The sequence below is a fragment of the Vespa crabro genome, chromosome 14 (assembly GCF_910589235.1).
Source record: "Vespa crabro chromosome 14, iyVesCrab1.2, whole genome shotgun sequence".
Classification (NCBI taxonomy): Eukaryota; Metazoa; Arthropoda; class Insecta; order Hymenoptera; family Vespidae; genus Vespa; species Vespa crabro.
Genome location: NC_060968.1, coordinates 5,132,188 through 5,149,750, shown reverse-complemented (window position 1 = coordinate 5,149,750; position 17,563 = coordinate 5,132,188). Strand labels below are relative to the sequence as shown.

The 17,563-nt window shown below is 40.7% G+C and overlaps 2 protein-coding genes across 2 annotated transcripts in view; both read right to left on the bottom strand.

The window, feature by feature from the left end:
- Window positions 1-17,563, bottom strand: part of LOC124429053 (carbonic anhydrase 7-like) — a 393,187-nt gene that overhangs the window by 83,278 nt on the left and 292,346 nt on the right. The gene's annotated exons all lie outside the window — the stretch shown is intronic.
- Window positions 5-17,563, bottom strand: part of LOC124429033 (ABC transporter G family member 14) — a 43,839-nt gene continuing 26,280 nt past the window's right edge. The window contains exons 3-13 of the mRNA XM_046973760.1: window positions 14,249-14,409; window positions 13,757-13,926; window positions 11,975-12,080; window positions 11,591-11,691; window positions 11,221-11,476; window positions 10,954-11,124; window positions 10,263-10,384; window positions 9,333-9,540; window positions 8,604-8,818; window positions 8,289-8,497; window positions 5-8,204 (exon numbers count right to left, since the gene is read on the bottom strand). Of these exons, the coding sequence (XP_046829716.1) occupies window positions 8,009-8,204; window positions 8,289-8,497; window positions 8,604-8,818; window positions 9,333-9,540; window positions 10,263-10,384; window positions 10,954-11,124; window positions 11,221-11,476; window positions 11,591-11,691; window positions 11,975-12,080; window positions 13,757-13,926; window positions 14,249-14,409 (1,915 nt within the window). The 3' untranslated portion in view covers window positions 5-8,008. The remainder of the gene's footprint in view (window positions 8,205-8,288; window positions 8,498-8,603; window positions 8,819-9,332; window positions 9,541-10,262; window positions 10,385-10,953; window positions 11,125-11,220; window positions 11,477-11,590; window positions 11,692-11,974; window positions 12,081-13,756; window positions 13,927-14,248; window positions 14,410-17,563) is intronic.

The following is a 17,563-nucleotide window of genomic DNA, read 5'->3' as shown; positions in this document are numbered from 1 at the left end:
ATAGATATTATATATAACATCATTTTATTAATTTTAAATTAAAATCGGTTATAAATTATGGTGATGAGTTCGAATACTAGGACTAGGACAAATGGTTCTCGCAGCTTTGTTCTGTATATATATATATACTCATTTTTATATTGCATATATGTAGTTGTTGAAGGATGAGCGTTTATCGTCTTAGATATCACACAAACATGCACTCGCTCTCTCAATACGTACTCACTTTCACTCTTTCTCTCTCTCTCTCTCTCTCTCTCTCTCTCTCTCTTTCTCTCTCTCTTTCTTTCAATTCAATGAAATAACAAAAAAATGCTTTCACCAATAAGCGTCTATTATAGAGGGTGACTCATATCGTCTACGATTCATAGATATATTCAATTTCTCCCTTTCTTGAAACCTTTTTTAAAGGCCGGAAAACGAATCGAATCGATCGTACTTCTCTATCGAACGTGACACGCAATATGTCTCAAGTTTTTCGACCACGACGACAAAGCGCGTTGAAAAGAAAATTTCCTTTTTTTTTTTTCGTCTTTTCTTTTTTCTTTTCTTTTTTTTTTTTCAAAGACGGCTCCAGTGCGTAAAGACGATGTAACGTGCATTACTTTATTCGCGATTTACAACATCCGAGACGCGACGAAGCATAGGTATAATAATGGAAAGGAATAGCAAATTTTACGTCGTCGCATTTTCAAAGTTGCCAGCAACTTTTCTTTTCGAAAAAAAACTCGACACTGGAGCTGCATCTTTCCGAAAAATCTATCTTTTTCTCTCTCTCTCTCTCTCTCTCTCTGTGAGTTTCTTTTTACGTCTCCGACTCGAGCGCGTCTCGCTCGAATTCCATTTCAGATGAATCATAAATTCGAAAAGAGATTTGTCTCTTTTTCCTCGCCTATTGGAACTCGCCGAGACTCGTGCGGCTTTATAAAAACGTTATCAAGATAATGGCAGTGCGGTATAGCGGAGAAGATCTCTCAGAGATCGATCGATCGCACGACGGTGCCTCCTCTCAGCGAGATCAAAGAGATCGATCTGGATCAGGCTTGAGGTATCGGCATACACAACTAGCATTTCTCTTTTCTCCCTGTTATTTCATTTCGTTAGTTCAATGTAATTCTTTAGATATATTATCTTTTATCATCGATCATATTTTTATTATGTGGATAATGTATTTATTTAGATGCCCGTTCCATCACGACTCAATACGATTTATATTCGCAAAGATCGCCTTTAGCACTGTCGTGTCCTTTCTTCTAACCCTTTTTTCTCTATTTCCTATCTCTTATTCCTTGGCAATCTTTATATTCGTGAACATGGAGATTCCGGTAAAATGGCTTTAACGCAGAAGCTGTTGCTATTATAAATATGTCTTTATATGTACACGTACACACATACGCACGTACTATTGGCGATTAGGCGAGATTAGTTTGTCTCCTTCATTCTTTTCTGTCTTTGGACGATGCCAAATAATCGCTCGAATCGAAGCAATTCGTAAAGATCAAACAATTTGTTAATATATATATCAACAATTATTACCAAGAAACGATCTTTTTATGATTAATTTTAAAACGATCTATCACGAAACAATGCTTCGAACGAATATGGATGTATAGCCGCGGTCGTAGATCTATAGAGATATATATGTATATATATATGCATATATAATATATATCACATTGCCATTAACAAATTACACAGCACAGCCAGTGACTCCAATTTTATTATATATACATTCTCCGCTCTGGTTGCTTTTATTTTAGCTTCAACGCATCGCCGATACGTCGTCATCATCATCATCCTCCTCCCACCCTTTTCCATCTTTCTTTATTTATTTATTTATTTATTTCTTTTTTTTTCAAGCTTTAACACCTTCGAGGAAGAATCACGTTATATATATATATATATATCTTTTTCTTCGATCAACAGGTTTCCGTTCTTAACGATAACACGTCGATTCGTTTATCAGTACCTTCGTCGAACGAGGATCGGTCTTTATCGATACGATCCTCGATCGATCGAACGGAGCAAATTTCTAATAATAATTATTACATTCCCGCAATTTTTTTCTATCAAAGCATTTCGGATCTTACGATTGGTTTATAAAACCGATTAACCACTATATTTCTTTTCTCATCTCCGTTCGAATGTTGTCGTTACGCGGACGCGTGATCGCACACATACATGTACACAAGTTTATGGGAGCAAAGGGAGTGAGGTAGGAGCGAGAAAGGTAGAGTTTGAAAATTTATCGGAAGGATTTTTCCATTACAATAATTTCTTTATCATCATTTATGATTCAGGGTGGAGCAAAAATTTCATATGCGATAAAATTATATGCGCCACTCTGTGTCAGAGGACGATTAGGGATAAAAATGGGAAGGAATGCAGCTCGAATAGATTCAAACGAGGAAAAGGAAATGCGTGAGATTATTCTTTCGAAGGATAACAAAATTAAAATTATCAACGATTACTCTTTTTTTTTGTCTATCGAGACAAAGAACAGTAATCGGAATGAAACGTAAGGAGTTTAAATTAATTTTAGTCTCTCATAGACGTTGTCATCATGACTGCGATGAAGATGACGATTAGAATATAATAGTTATAGTAATAATAATAATAATAATAATGATACTTTTACTGATATTATACATATATATATATATATATATACACATATATATGTATAATATATATTTATATCATATCAGTGACCGATGTTAAATGCTATCGGAAAAATCCAAGTAATAACGCTAGATAACGATTTTCTTTTCTTTTCTTTTTTTTTCTAGATAGCAGTACTGCGAAACCGTATATCCACTACTTGGATAACAGGAATAATACTATCAGTTAATTATAATATCAATTATAATAACAGGGTCCGCGTTTGTTAGTGCTCTAAAGGTATCATTATGTACAAATAGATGCGTGTATGTATAATGTATATACAAAATTACGTGCGATGGGGTATCGACGGAGTGGTGGTGGTGATGGTGATGGTAGTGGTGGTGGTAGTGGTGGTGGTTGTGGTGGTTGTGATGCTGCTGGTGCTGATGCTGCTGCTGTTGTACCATTATGGGTAGATATCCGATTCGAGTTTTTTGTTCCTTTTTCTTTACAGGATCGTGGACAAGATTATGAAATTCATTATATACGCATTATAGCGTATATAGGATCATACTATGTGTATATGTATGCATGTTAATGATATCGTATTCGGTGCGCAATAATGTCGTACATATGTATATCGATTTGTTGATAACGAGAATGTATTACGTACGAATAAAGAATGCTTCTTTTTTCTTTTTTTTTTTTTTTATGTACTTGTACACGTATCACTTGTAGACGTTTATTACCACGGTTAATTTCTATTACCAACTATCCTGCATCTTTTTGCTATCCTTTTTTTTTTCGTTCTTCCCATACACAAGTAGCTACTGATCGGGGACTCTCAACGACATTCATCCTATGGAACACATTTTGGCATTTCTCCTTTCCTCTCCTCCTCTTTTCCCATCGAAACGCTCGCTTACTTTCCCCATGCTTCGTTCCGATCGTGCATCTTTTGTTACGCGTCTCTCTTTTTCTTTTCTCTCATTTTTTCTTTTTTTTTTTTTTTGGTTTTTTTTCTTTCTTTTTTTTCTTTTTTCGTTTTTTTTTTCCCCCTTTAACTCTTGGTCGTACTTTTATAAGACGCTCGAACACGGTAAAATCTCTCTCCTGCCCCCGCTCCCCGTCGCGTTGAGAATTGGCACAAACAACAAAGTCTTAGATAAAAAGGCACTATTTTAGTAAAGCGGAATAGTTTTGTTTACGTCGCCGTTTAGCCCTTTCCATTTCTTTTCTTTTTCCGCGATAACAAACATTCCTTTCTCTTCTCTGTGATAGTAAAAAAATGTGCGTACAAGTGGATAGGGTCTTTGAAATAGTCCACTTTTCGCGTTTAAGAGGCCCGAGGACGACCAAGGGAGTCATACATACATATATATATATACATATATATATATATATATGCATATACCTATATGCATACGAGAAAGCATATTTCCTTTTTGTTTTATCTCATCATTCATTTCTCATTCGAGATTCGAGACTTTTTACTATTTTTTCTCGGTAGAAATCTTTTCTTGGGAAGAATCCCACACGTAAAAGGACCAAAGTACATTTATTTTCTTGTCGATAGAATTCTTCGCAATTTTTCTTTTTTTTTTTTTCTTTTCTTTTTTTTTCTTTTACTGCGGTTTTTTTTGTTCGTAACATTTATGTAAAAAACGTCAGTCTTTCGTATTTTTTGCCTTGTGCAAAAAGCATGACACGTGTGTGCTCATTGTAAGAACCGTATTCATAGCTATTATAAAATGAATATATGAATGAAGACGACGGACGTTCCTTATCGCGGAATAAAAAACGTAAAATGTTAATTATCGCGATAACGTAAGCGATATAAGAGCGTGAGATTACGGATGAATTCTATCGATTTCTATCTTCATTAATGACTATTCTTCGGAATATATATATATATATATATATATATATATATATATATATATATATATATAAGCGTTACGAGTTATTTAAGATTCATTGGATTTCATGTTTTATAGAAACTAAGAAAAAGGCGCAGATCATGAACATGAGTCGAGCTCGATCACCGATATCCTTTCTGGTCCTCAATAAAACGATGTAATCGATAGACAGTGACGTTTGTCATACTTTTCTACATATTACGTACATATATACATATATATATATATATATATATATATATATATATATATATATATACATATATATACGTGTATATATACACATATATGCACACATACACACACACACACATATATATATATATATATATAACTGATCGTAGCGCTCTTTTCTACGATACCGTTTGGAAAAAATAGATTGAACTAAAACGAAAGATATTGTGCAAACTATGAATTGTTCGTATTAGAACGATGCTTGTAACCATCGTTCCTCGGTATTCGACTGCAAAAGGCTATATTGTAAAACGTATACAAATGTCGTCGTGTAGAGCGTATATATTACAATATATGGGATATCAAAATTTTGAAAAAACATCTAGGCGACTCGAAACGTCGATGAATTATTGGTCGCACGTTTTTACGGGTATGCGTCAGATTGGAATGCATCGAAGATGAGAGAAGATCAAAGAGAAGAAGATCCGTTCGTTCTTCGATGCAATCCCTCTGTTTTATGTCAGATCAATGATAGTTCCTTTTAAAAAAAGGATTCGGTTGAAGAGCGACATGTAGAAAAAAAAAACAATGTTGTTTGTGCATCTCGTTCAGCGTTACTTCTAATTGTAAGCACGAAACACGCTTCTTTCCCTCAATTAAATATATGTGCGCTTTATCTCCTCTTTCCCACCTTTTTGCTCCTTATAATCCTCCTTTGGAATTCTTTAGAAAATTGATAGAAATACTACGGTCAACGCACAGCCAGATATTTCTTAACGCATCCCGTTGCCATTCTGTCTTTCTCACTCTCTCTCACTCTCTCTCTCTCTCTCTCTCTCTCTCTCTCTCTCTCTCTTTTCCTCGCTATCCTCCTACTTTTTTCGGCTACGAGTCCTCTCTTTTTCTCGCACACGCACCCATGTCCCCCATCGCGTAAACGCAACGCGCGCGTGCGCTCACACTCATACACGGACACGCACACACGCAACACACATACAGAGAATCGATTGAACACGTGGTGGATATTGCATTTGCGTGTACTGGACAATTTCTCGTGATTCTTTATCGGCTAATATCGTAAGTGCGGATAAGTCAACTCTCGAGTACGCGACGAGTTTCTACGTCGTATTTATTTTTTTTCCTCTTATTTTTTTTCTTTTATTTGGAAAGTCTGCCAGCGATCAAAAGAGAATGCTCCGAGTCGTGTCAACTACGATACAACATTCGATTTATCATTTATATTTTCTTTTATATCATTTTAATTATAATATTATCTAAAAGGTCAGAAATCATCTGAAAACGAGAGATTATACGACTCGGATCATTTTCATAATCACCGGTACAAATGGTCCTCCCTACTTTAAAAACGAACGAGAACTATCGTGCGATCATTTGCTCGTTCGCGCATAGATATGCATCGATTTTGTATATGTATCTCCTTTCTCTCTATCTCTTTCTTTATTTTATTTTATTTTATTTTATTTTATTTTATTTTTTCTTTTCCATTCATCGACGAACGAATACTCGTGTATTCGAACGAACGTATCGTAAAGCTAATATCACTTTAATCGTCAAACATTTAACGCAAAGAGCACACGAGCTCTTTCCTCACGAGCTTTTTTACGAGTTCGTCCAGTTCACGATACCTATCATAATAATCGCGCGCTCGATCTAGCGCCTTTCTTCCTTTACGTTCCTTCACAATCATGCTAGTCTTGTATATTTCGAATATAGCTGCAATTATCTATCTATCTGTATTACACGACGAACACTGTCTTTTCACGACCGTGTGCCTCGTGATGGAAAGAAAAGGGTAAGGAAGGGTGAGAAATGAAGCGTAATGGAAAGGATCGACGACAACACGCGTCACTAGTTCTTGGTATAAAAGTTACACGACAAAATCGTCACTTCGACTACGATTTTGTCACGTCGAAAATGCGAAAATCTCGTAACGTCGATATATTACGTTACTCTGCGCAGCAAAAGACGTGTACGTGTGCATACATACGCGCACGTACACACATATATATACACATGCATATATATATATAAATATATACATATATATATATATACGTATATAATGAGAATAATAATAATAATAATAATAATAATAATAATAATAATAATAATAATAATAATAATAATAATAATAATAATAATAATAGTAATAATAATAATCATAATAATAATAATAATAATAATAATAATAATAATAATAATAATAGCGGTAATGATATGATATCGACGTTACCAATAGTAATGAAAACGTTGATGGCGATGACGATGATAACAATGATAGTATTTGTAGCAAATAATCGTAATGCGATAAACAATTAACGTATTATTGCGGTAATAAAAAGTAAAAATAAACCTGTACTCGTTAATGACGACGCCGATGATAATAATGATAATGATATAATAATATTAATATAATAAAAGTAATAATAATAAAATATTAACAACTGATTCTTTTACGAACCACGCGAGTAGAGACATTCACCCAGAAGCACGCGCGCACATCCATTCAAGTTCACACTCTCGCACATACTAGAGCGAGAAATTTTATATCGCTCGTACACAGACGATCAGTCGGTTTTTACGGCCTTTCGTACGCCGTGTGTTTCTTCTTATTATACCCTTCTCGCCGCTACAGAAAAAAAAAGAAAACAAACAACGAAAAAGAAACAAGGTACGGAGAAAAGACGAGTGTTCCTTGACGTACGCAAAGTTTCCTTTTTTGTAACCCCCTACTCTTTCATTATTTCTCTCTTTCCCTCTCTCTTTCTCTTTCTTTCTCGACTTTTACACACTTGTCCTTTGGACTCACCTTGCTCGTCGCACGCGTATAAAGTTTTTAGATATATTATACAACGTTTATAAGTGTGTGTGTGTGTGTGTGTATATATATATATATATATATATATACGTATGCATGTATGTATGTATGTATATAATAACTAATGCAAATAACACGTCTAATCTCTTAGTGCCAAAAATTGGAGCATTTTCTATCTTCTTATCGTCGAGAATAGGCAAAAGGGCCCGAAATGGTGATGGCCATGAGAGAACGAAAGAGAGAAAGAGATGACTAGCTATCCGGAGTCGTAGCCTCGCGCCTATCATCTATTATTCTCTCGTCTCTTGAAACAATGAATATGAACGGTCCGACGTTTTGAATGACCGACGGACAATCTAATCGCGAGATCGCCGTAATCGATGGCGGTTTTTTTTCACGACGTGTCGTCTAACCGGGATGAGTACGTTGAAAAGTATGCTGCCTAGAGTAGGTGCGCCTTTGTTGGGCCGTCTCATTTGGGTACGCGATAATAACGCAGAACGAGATAACCGAGGGTACGGAAAATGACGAGGAAGGCGAGTAGGACAGCCGTGTTTGCCCAAAGTGGCAAACCCGAACCCCTCGCACCACCTTGGTTCTCCAATATTGCCGACACAGGTATCGTTGTACCGTTCTTGCATTCGAGAAACTTACTTGGCTGGGAGCACCTGAGAAATAGATCGAGAAGGGTCACGCGGAATAATTTTTTCATGATATCGCATGACAGAAGAAAAATCAAAAGTATCTCTTACGCGATCGGTTCTCCAACGCCGAATTCGAGAATCTGCATATTTTGATAGGCGTAATGTACCATGCTAGCGTATCGAGCCCATGCTAACCACGGTGGTACAGCTGTCGCCAAGTAACCACCCAAAAGTTGAGTGGCTAGAGTGTACAAGGCGCTAGCGGTTATGCTCACTTGAAGATCCAGACAACAGGCGCCAACGAAAAATCCGACGCTCTAAAAAGAAAAAAAAGTTTGAAAGAAATGGGGAGAAATTTTTTTATCAGTCCTATCGCCAATTAAGAAGAGAGCGACGTTCTCGTAATCGGTTGAATATACGAACCTGCGCGACTACGGTGTTGAGAAGTAAAAATGCCAACAACGTGACAAAGACCGCCGGGCTCTGGAAGCCCAACATTGGGTAACTAATGATATGGTAAACGGCGGGTAATGTTATCGTCAATGGCAGCTCGCCGACCATTTTCGCCAAGTAATAGGCCGACAGCCGATACGATCCTGATAATCGCTCCTTGTTGATAACCTCCCGTTCCGGAGGAACTGAAACAGATCAGAACTTAAAGTTAGAGAGACCAACGAATAATAAACGTGTCTGCTTATGTTTCCGCTAGATTAACATAACAAAAGCTGCTCGTCCAAATCTCCGAGCCGATGGTTGCGACTCCCTCTAATCTGTGACCGTTTTACTAGGTCACATTTCGTCCCACATACCTCGAGATTCTTCATTGAACGTTCCGTCGTCCTTTGCATATCTTTGTAGTAAAAGAAAAAAAAAAAGAAAAAAAAAAAGAAAAAAAAGAAATAAAAAAGAAGTGTTGTTGAATGCCCGATTGAGCGTATTACGTTGTGGCTCAATTAACCAATCAGCTTCGTTTGGCTCGCGCTCGTTGCGCAATCGTACGAGAGTTACCTGATGAAAACTTGAGAACTTTCCACTAGCTCTAACTCACGTTATGCTAAAATATTTACGCATTTGCCAACGTTATTATCGGTAAATTATAATGTTTAGAATGCAAAACTAAGTATATCGATGTTACGATAAAAAGAAACTTACAACTGGAGAGTGCACCAAAGTGTGCGAAGAGCATCCAATACGTGGTGCTGAAGAACATCCATCCTTGAATGTCGTGAAGGGCAGCTTCGGTCCTAGGTAGCCTCAGCCATAAAAGACCGGCCAACAAGCCTAGGGCTATCGTTTGTAGCCAATTTAAGCGAGACAGCATTCTTGGTCGTGCCTCTTGAAAATTTCTTTCCGATAATACCTATCGACGTACAAGAAGAGATGTAGAGAGGGAGAGAGAGAGAGAGGGAGAGAGAGAGAGAGAGAGCGCGCGCGAGGGGGAAGGGTGAGGAAAGAGACGAGAAGAGAAGGAATACGATCTCTCAAAAAGATAGATAATGACTTGTTCGACCGTTTTGCAAATACACGAAGGATTTATTTAACGAGATAACTCAACCCCCTTTTTGTGTTTATCGATATCAAGAGTTTCGATTTATCGATGCTAAGAGAGAAGAAGAAGAAGAAGAAGAAGAAGAAGGGAAAAGTGAAGCGAGTGCATACACGCGTTTGTACGAAGCGCCATTACGAAGCGCCATTACGAAGGGAGAGGGGCATACTGCGCTCGTAGTAATTATCCGGATATGGTGAATCGCGTAAACGCGACCTAGTTCCCCTTTCTGCTCGGCCAGCTCCCTTTCGCGCCAAGTTACGCGTGCACGCTTTTCGCTCTTCTCTGTGATTTACAGAGCCCTGATTCGCGCTTACACGCACGCAGTTGTGTCGCTTGGTCAGCTTTTGTATTTAGTTTTAAATTAAAAACGAACGAACGAACGTACGAAAGAAAGATCTATCGTAAAGATTTACTTATCTCGTCGACGTAAATGTGTTTAACACAAAATGATGATAAAATGCAAATTGCCTTATTCTTCTTTTTTTTTTTCTTTTTTTTTTTTTCACAAATTTCGTTTCATTAAACATACTAACTTTGAATTGCGACCAGAAACTGGTTGGCCACTGCCAGGAATAATCGTCGTCCGCGGAATTTGCGCTGCTGCTGGCATGACTCTGCGTGTCCAGCCATAAGGTGCCTCCTTCGTCTTCCTTTCCTACAAATTATTTCCTAATTAATTTCCCAAAAGAATTTGATTTCTAATTCTTAATCAACGATATCTCCTTTCGACGAATTAAGAATATATTAAAACTATCGGTAAGAATCGTCTACTCTTCCGTCGATCCTTAAAATGTGAAAAAATGTTAAAGTATATTCCGAGGAATACGAAACGAAGCCGACCTTTGATTATTCCAAGTCACGGAGATCAAAGACACATTTGCCGTCGTGATGAAAAATATCGTGCATTCGAGTTCATTTATAAACGACTGTCGTTGATCGATAGTCCAAGAGTGTATGTGTGCGGGAAGAAGAAGAAGGCGGAGGAGGAGGAGGAGGAGGAGGAGGAGGAGGAGTAAGGGGGGAGGGGGGGGGAGGAAAGTATTCTTACCGATAGGCGACTACAATGACGCGCATTCATGATCGAAAGTTGGCAACGTGGACGCGTCTTATCCGAGAATGTAAGATTAGCATTCTCCGTTGTTAAACGTTGTTAAAGTTTGTCGGTACAATTTGCTAGGACAGAAAGGGAGAGTAAGTTGTAGTGGTGCGCATACTGCGTAATACCGTTGTGCCCGATGTGATGTTCGTGATAATGGATGAGATGGTCGCAGAGCGGATGTTGGCTGGGATTATAGTCCGGACGAAGTTCCGGCGGACAGTCGGGTCCCTGTCTCGCCGCTCGAGCTGCAGCAACTATGCGTTCTCGTACTTCCTCCGGGCCCTTTATTTGCTCGACTGAAAGGAGAAACGATTGCGTCACGATTGCAATTCGTCTGCAATTACATTGCAATACGATAGCAATTCGAGACGCCTTCGATCATTCTTACTCACGTATAAAGTCTGCTGGATTGTAATGAGGCAAAAGAGTCAATCCGATCGTCGAAAAGAACCTGCCGATGTTCGCCGTTGAACCATAATAGGCGACCTGGCCACGGCTTAGCAATAGAAGTTTACTGAAGCTATGAAACATCCGTGAACTCGGCTGATGCACGGTCACGACGATACTCTTGCCCTCTTGCTCGGCATACTTTTTAAGACGTGAGATCAGAGCCTGCGCGGAGTGCGAGTCCAAGCCGCTCGTTGGTTCCTACGAAACGTATCGCATCCTAAATATCTCTAGAAAATTCCTAATGACTTGGATATATTCCATTTTCAAAAAAATATCTTTTATCGATTTCCCCATGAAACACATTATACTTACGTCGAGTAGCATCAAGGACGGATTCGTGAGTAGTTCGCAGGCTATGCTCGTTCGCTTTTTTTCACCGCCGGATAGTCCTCGCTTCGTATAATCGCCGATAACTACAGATAGATAGACAGATACATAGATAGATACATAGATGGATAGATAGATAGACAGATAGGTAGATAGATAGAGAGAGAGAGAGAGAGAGAGAGAGAGAGAGAGAGAAATAAGGAATGTATTGGATCAATGCTTCACTCAGATAGCAAAAGTTTTCCTTTTCAGCGAAGAAATATGTCCGGATCGAATCGGAAAATATCGTGAAAAAAATGACGTCTTATATAAACTATTATATCGACTATTTTCTTTCGATCGGCTTACATTTCCCTCGTTGATACTCACTGGTATCTTGGCAGGCCGCGAGGTCGAGAACCTCGATGATATGGTCGACGCACTGCATCTTCTGCGAGTGTGTCAGCGTGTCCGGAAGTCTCAGCCTCGCCTGGTACTGAAAATCGCAAACGATCGATTTCATTCGTCGGTAACGTATTAATATCTCTTCCGTTTCGTCTCTCCTGCCGTTGCCGCATTTAAAAGCCCCGTGCCCTCGTTTACGCATCCGTGGACATTAAACGTTAACATAAACCGTTCCTTACAATTTCCCTTTCGCGATACTCGTGCTATTTTTCCAAGTTACTCGAGGAGACGCTACCCAGGGGAAGACGCAAGGAGGGGGAGCGCCAAGGAGGAGGGGAGAGGGCAGAGAGGAAATGTAATCGCACGATCGAATGCGATGCGAGACTCGACCCGTTATACGGAGAGAGAAAGTGCCGTCGTCGACGATGTTTACCTCCTACCTTTTGCCATATCAAAGCGTATCCGAGAGAGGAGAAAAGAGGCACGTAGACGAATTTCTAGAGGAGAAGAAAAGAAAAGAAAAAAAGAAGAAAGAAAGCTAAAGAAAGAACTTTCAAACGCGTTTACGTGCTTTCGTTCTTCGTAATTTTGGAAGGAAGAAAGGAAGAACTAGTAGTAGTTCGATTTCTATCGTATCTAGGGTGATATACATGCTCGAAAGAGGCGAACGCGTTAGACGGCGCCGACTGTTTTCGAAAGACGTAAGACGCGTGCTGCTGTGCGGTGCGGTGCGGTGCGGTGCTGCCGTCGCGCCGCCAGCGGTTCACTGACCGAGTTATGACGTCATCGTGAGAGCCGCCCCCGGGCCGCCTCCGTCTACTATCCTCTCTCGCTTGTTCGTTCACGCAGCATGGGCTCTCTCCTAACGGAGTCGGAGTCGTCTAAGCGCCCAAAGACTCCTCCTACCTGCGACGTTAACGATAATCTACGAATTTGTCAAGTTTTTCTATTTGGAAGGGAAGAAGAAAAGATGGTCGGCGTTCTTGATTACGCATGAGAAAAGATCCATCGAATCGAGGATGCATTTAGACGCAAAATATTCTTGAATTCTTACGAGAGAGAGAGAGAGAGAGAGAGAGAGAGAGAGATCGTATCGCACGCGTCATCGCATTCAATTAGCGGCTCAACGAGGTGGTATTAAATTTTCCGCGAGAGGGAAAGGGAGGAAGAGAGGGTTGCGCTGGCTTTCAGCCCGACGACGGTCTTTTCGACGACGTCGGGTCTCGCGAGATAGGCGCGATACGTAGGCGCGAATACGGTGTTCTCCTAATTCGCGCCCACTTTTCAGCGTGGGACTTGATAAATTCCGAGTGAAAGGCGTATACAATAAAGTTGCCAAGAGCAGTGGCCAGTTTTCGTGGAAAACAAGAAAACACGACGCAACTCGGAGCTTGGTTTCTTGGTCTCTTAGTCTGACCATTATCGAGCGATCGTACGATCGTCCCTTTTTCCTTCGTATTATCTTTTGGTTATTCCATCTTTCGATTAGAGACGACTCCTCACCCTCTCGATTCTCTTATCTATTAAATGTAACGCAGTCGTTTGAACGGCTAGGCATCGAAATGTAACCTGCTAGGAACTTTTTCCAAGAAAATCACGCAGGCACGCAGGCACGCGCGAATAGACGCTTCTTTACGCTTTGTTCGTGCAAGTAATGTTCGACCCGAGTAGTCGTCACTGTTACTACAATCTTTAAAGGCTAGAAATCCTTTATCTTTCCCTTACTCTTAATATTATTCGTCGAAGGCGACGCAGTCGGTGACTTACCTCCAAGGTTTGTCGTAACGTGAGATCAGGAAAGAAAACGTCTTGTTGTTGTACGTAACAAATCCTACGACGCCATCTTTTCGTGAGCCTCTCGCGATTCAACCAAATCTCTCCGCCGTCCAGACTGACCCTTCCGGAGAGGCAATTCAACAAAGTCGTTTTCCCGCATCCTTTGCACAAAATTTCATCATCGTTAATGGCTTGTAATGGTCTGAAGCATCGATAAGAACGATAAATACTTTTCGAGCTAAGCGAAATCGAAACGGCCTTTTTCTTTTTTTCTTTTCTTTTTTCTTTTTTTCTTTCGCCGTCAATTAATTAACGAAACTAACGTTCTCGCAAAGTCATCGGGGTGGGGGGAGGGTGAGGGTGAGGAGGAGGAGGAGGAGGAGGGGAAGAAGGGCGAAGATAATCTCAAAGCTGAATTTGGTCCTCTTCGAGAAGAACTCGCTTTCGAATAGGTTCGTTAGGACGAAGGGAGATGATAAATACCTGAAGGGCCCATGACGGCTAAGAGCTCGCCCGGCTTGACGACTCCCGAAACATCTCGAAGAAGCGCCCGTTTCTCCTTGACCACCTGCAGTCCTCTAAAGATTAGCTGCACCGGACGAGAATCCAACGGGCAGACCAACTGCAGGGTCGAGCTTTCCACTCTGCAACGATAATAGAACGGAGAATCCATTAGTAGAATCGTAGTTGCGTCGAGAACTGTATCGGATGAACTACGGTACTGGAATGACACCGAAGGATATGATAATGACCGATAAAGCTACTTCTGAGAACAAACGAAACGCGATTCGCAAAAATAAGATCTGCTTGTTGACGCTCATCATCTTGCCTCGACGACGCTTGACTTTTTATATACATATATATGTAATAGTTTGATATACGTATCAAAAAAAGAAAAAAAGAAAAAAAAAAAAAAAGAAACAAGAAAAAAAGATAATCGTGTCGAGTCGAAAGAAGAGATAAGGAAGAGGAATTTTTTACAAAGTTATCGATGTTACATTACAAAAGCCGAATGAACGGCAAAGGACTAAATGCTATTTATATAAAAGGAACAATTCATTCGTATATGCATACGTGTACGCTATATACACTATAGGATTATAAGAATCGGTATTGAGAAAGAGCATATGAAACGGACGGAATTATTAATGTTGTAAAGGAAATCAGTCGAGTCGAATAAAAGTTGGAGATTGTCGTAGGATCGGTGGCGACGAACGAAACGGGGCCGACACGTGGGCCTTAATGCCATTTACAGGAGGCGAGGCGCGAGTCGCCTCGAACGCTCGACGAACAACAGCCTTCGTAATAAGAGTGACGTCTCGTCGGAGCTATTTCATGCAGGCGCAAGCACCGGCACTTTATTGCAGAGACGAGAATCAAGATTTAAACCCTTGCTTTGGTTACAGACGCACGGAATTACACTGTAATTCAATCTCATCGCTTTCGAATATTCGGCCCACGAAATCGACCGAAATATCGGAATTATATGGTTGGTACTCGTCGTTCGAGAAGAACTTTGTTTCGTCGAGGAAAGGAAAGGAAAGGAAAGGAAAGGAGACGAAGAAACGGGTTTCCTCTCCTTCCTCGAGAGGAGATTCTCGCGTCTCTTGAAATATTGTTCGCGCGAGCGCGAGCGCGTGCCCTAAGATCAAAAAGAGAGAATCGAATTTATTCTTTCAATCGGCCGAATTACGTTTCTATGGGGAAAAAATAAAAAAAAGAAGAAAAAAAGAGAAAAATAAATAAATAAAAGATATTTGAAATCCAATTAAAAGGGAGACGGTCAAAATTATAAAAGATGAAGGATGGTGGACGATGTGCGGAAAGAAGGAGATGCGGGGACCATTTGCGGTCGTGTTTGTACCGTACGGTCCCTCTTACCGTCGACTACGGCAAGACTATACCGGATAAACAGTCGGTCGAATTTTATCCTTGCGGTTTGAGCTTGCCAAACGGTCCATCGACTTCTATTTTGTGGTCGGCTTTACCGTATCGTAATATCTTTAAGTCGGAGTGAGACGGCACAATGTGGTTTCGGAGGAGAAAAAGAAAAGAAAAAGGGAGGGAGAGAGAGAGGGGGAGAGAAAAAAGAAAGAAATATACATCTCCGATTTTCGTGTGATCTCTTGATACGTAGACGCCAGAAGACAGACAATTTTGACACTAATGTATCTTAGTATAGATGAGCTCGTTGCGATGCATGAGAAAACAACGATGACGCATCATCGGACACCGATAGGTACTGCCTATCTGATCTGCCTACGTCCATCTACGAGTAGAGGAGGGTACTCGATGTACTTATTTCGCATAGATATTAAATCACTTTACGTATGTACACAAACTAGATCGCTCTACTCGCTGGCGCCGTTCATGACGTAAGAATTATTAAAGCCGACCTATTGCCTACACTCTACGATCGTTCAACTTTGAGACAAACTTTGAGCGTATCGTGTGAAAGAGAAAAGAGCCAACGGAAGCCTTCAATTATTATCAATAGGAGAAGACTCGTAAAAAGTGAAAGCGGAAGGAGAGCTCGTGGCTCGATATCCAAGTAACTCGGTGCAACGAACGCAAAGTCGATCGGAGATCGGCTCGAGAGGAGTCGGAGAGTGGAAAGAAGAGTCTCGTTGGGATGCTCTGGAGCGCGAATTCGAGTGAGGTAAGAGGAAGAGGGGAGAAGGGCTGACCCCTCCGAGGGAAGCGAACGAGTAGTCGGAGGGCTCGTGTGCTATCCGAGAGGGAGAAGGAAAAAAGGAGAAGAGGCCTGTTAGAAGGAGGGATAGAGTAGAGAGAGAGAGAGAGAGAGAGAGAGAGAGAGAGAGAGAGAGAGAGAGAATTGCCAAGAATATCCGAGGGCCGATGACCCGTGACACAGCCGCGCATATACGTATGTATGTATATCTAATAGGATGTGGCTCAACGTTCAAGTAAGAGCCGACGACGAGCGTCATTACGATCGCACCCCCGCGACACTTTACCCAAACGAAAGGGAAAGCACGTCTTCATCTATTCTGGAAATTTTCTACTTTTTGTCATTCTGGATTTTCTTTAGCCTTTAGCGTATATATTTAAGAAAATAAAAACATTCGCATAAGCCGATAGTATTTTATCACGAGCCGGGTATTAGGTCGTATGTCTTGAGAGTTAAATCTCTTTCTCTCTCTCTCTCTCTCTCTCTCTCTTTCTCTGGCGAGAAAAACAAAGAATGTGGAGAGATACATGGATAGGTAGATGGGTATAGAAAGAGAGGGCGTCGTTTGGCGAGGAAAGCGATACGGTTTATAGCGACGGGTGCGAGGGGTACCACATAGCTAGAAGGGGAACGAGTCGAGTTTTAGTGGTAAGAAATCACTCGCTTGTCTCTCGAAGGATGACGAGCTTCGACGTATCTCTCTTGCTCGTAGGAGTCGGCTCGCTCGCGATTGGACCGCTCGACCTCTCGGCGCGAATCGAAGCGAGAAACTCGCGTCGTTAGGTCGATGAATTGATTTATACGCGCTCGTAAGCAGCCTCGGGTAAAGGGTCGAGATCCTTGATTGCGAGCGAGCTCTATCGTTTCGTTAGGAGAACGAGAGAAGAGGCTAGATCGACTCGACTCGACTCGACTCGATTCAACTCGACTCGACTCGACTCAACTCGAGTCAGCTCGGCTTGGTTCGCGACGCTCTATCGATCTCGACGCTCGTATTTTATCGCTTTCCTACGCTTCGAGATGCCGAACGATCAGCAATCCTTTACGCCCTTTTTGCCCTACTCCTCTTTCTCGATTTTACGATGTCTCTCCCTCTACCTTCTCGT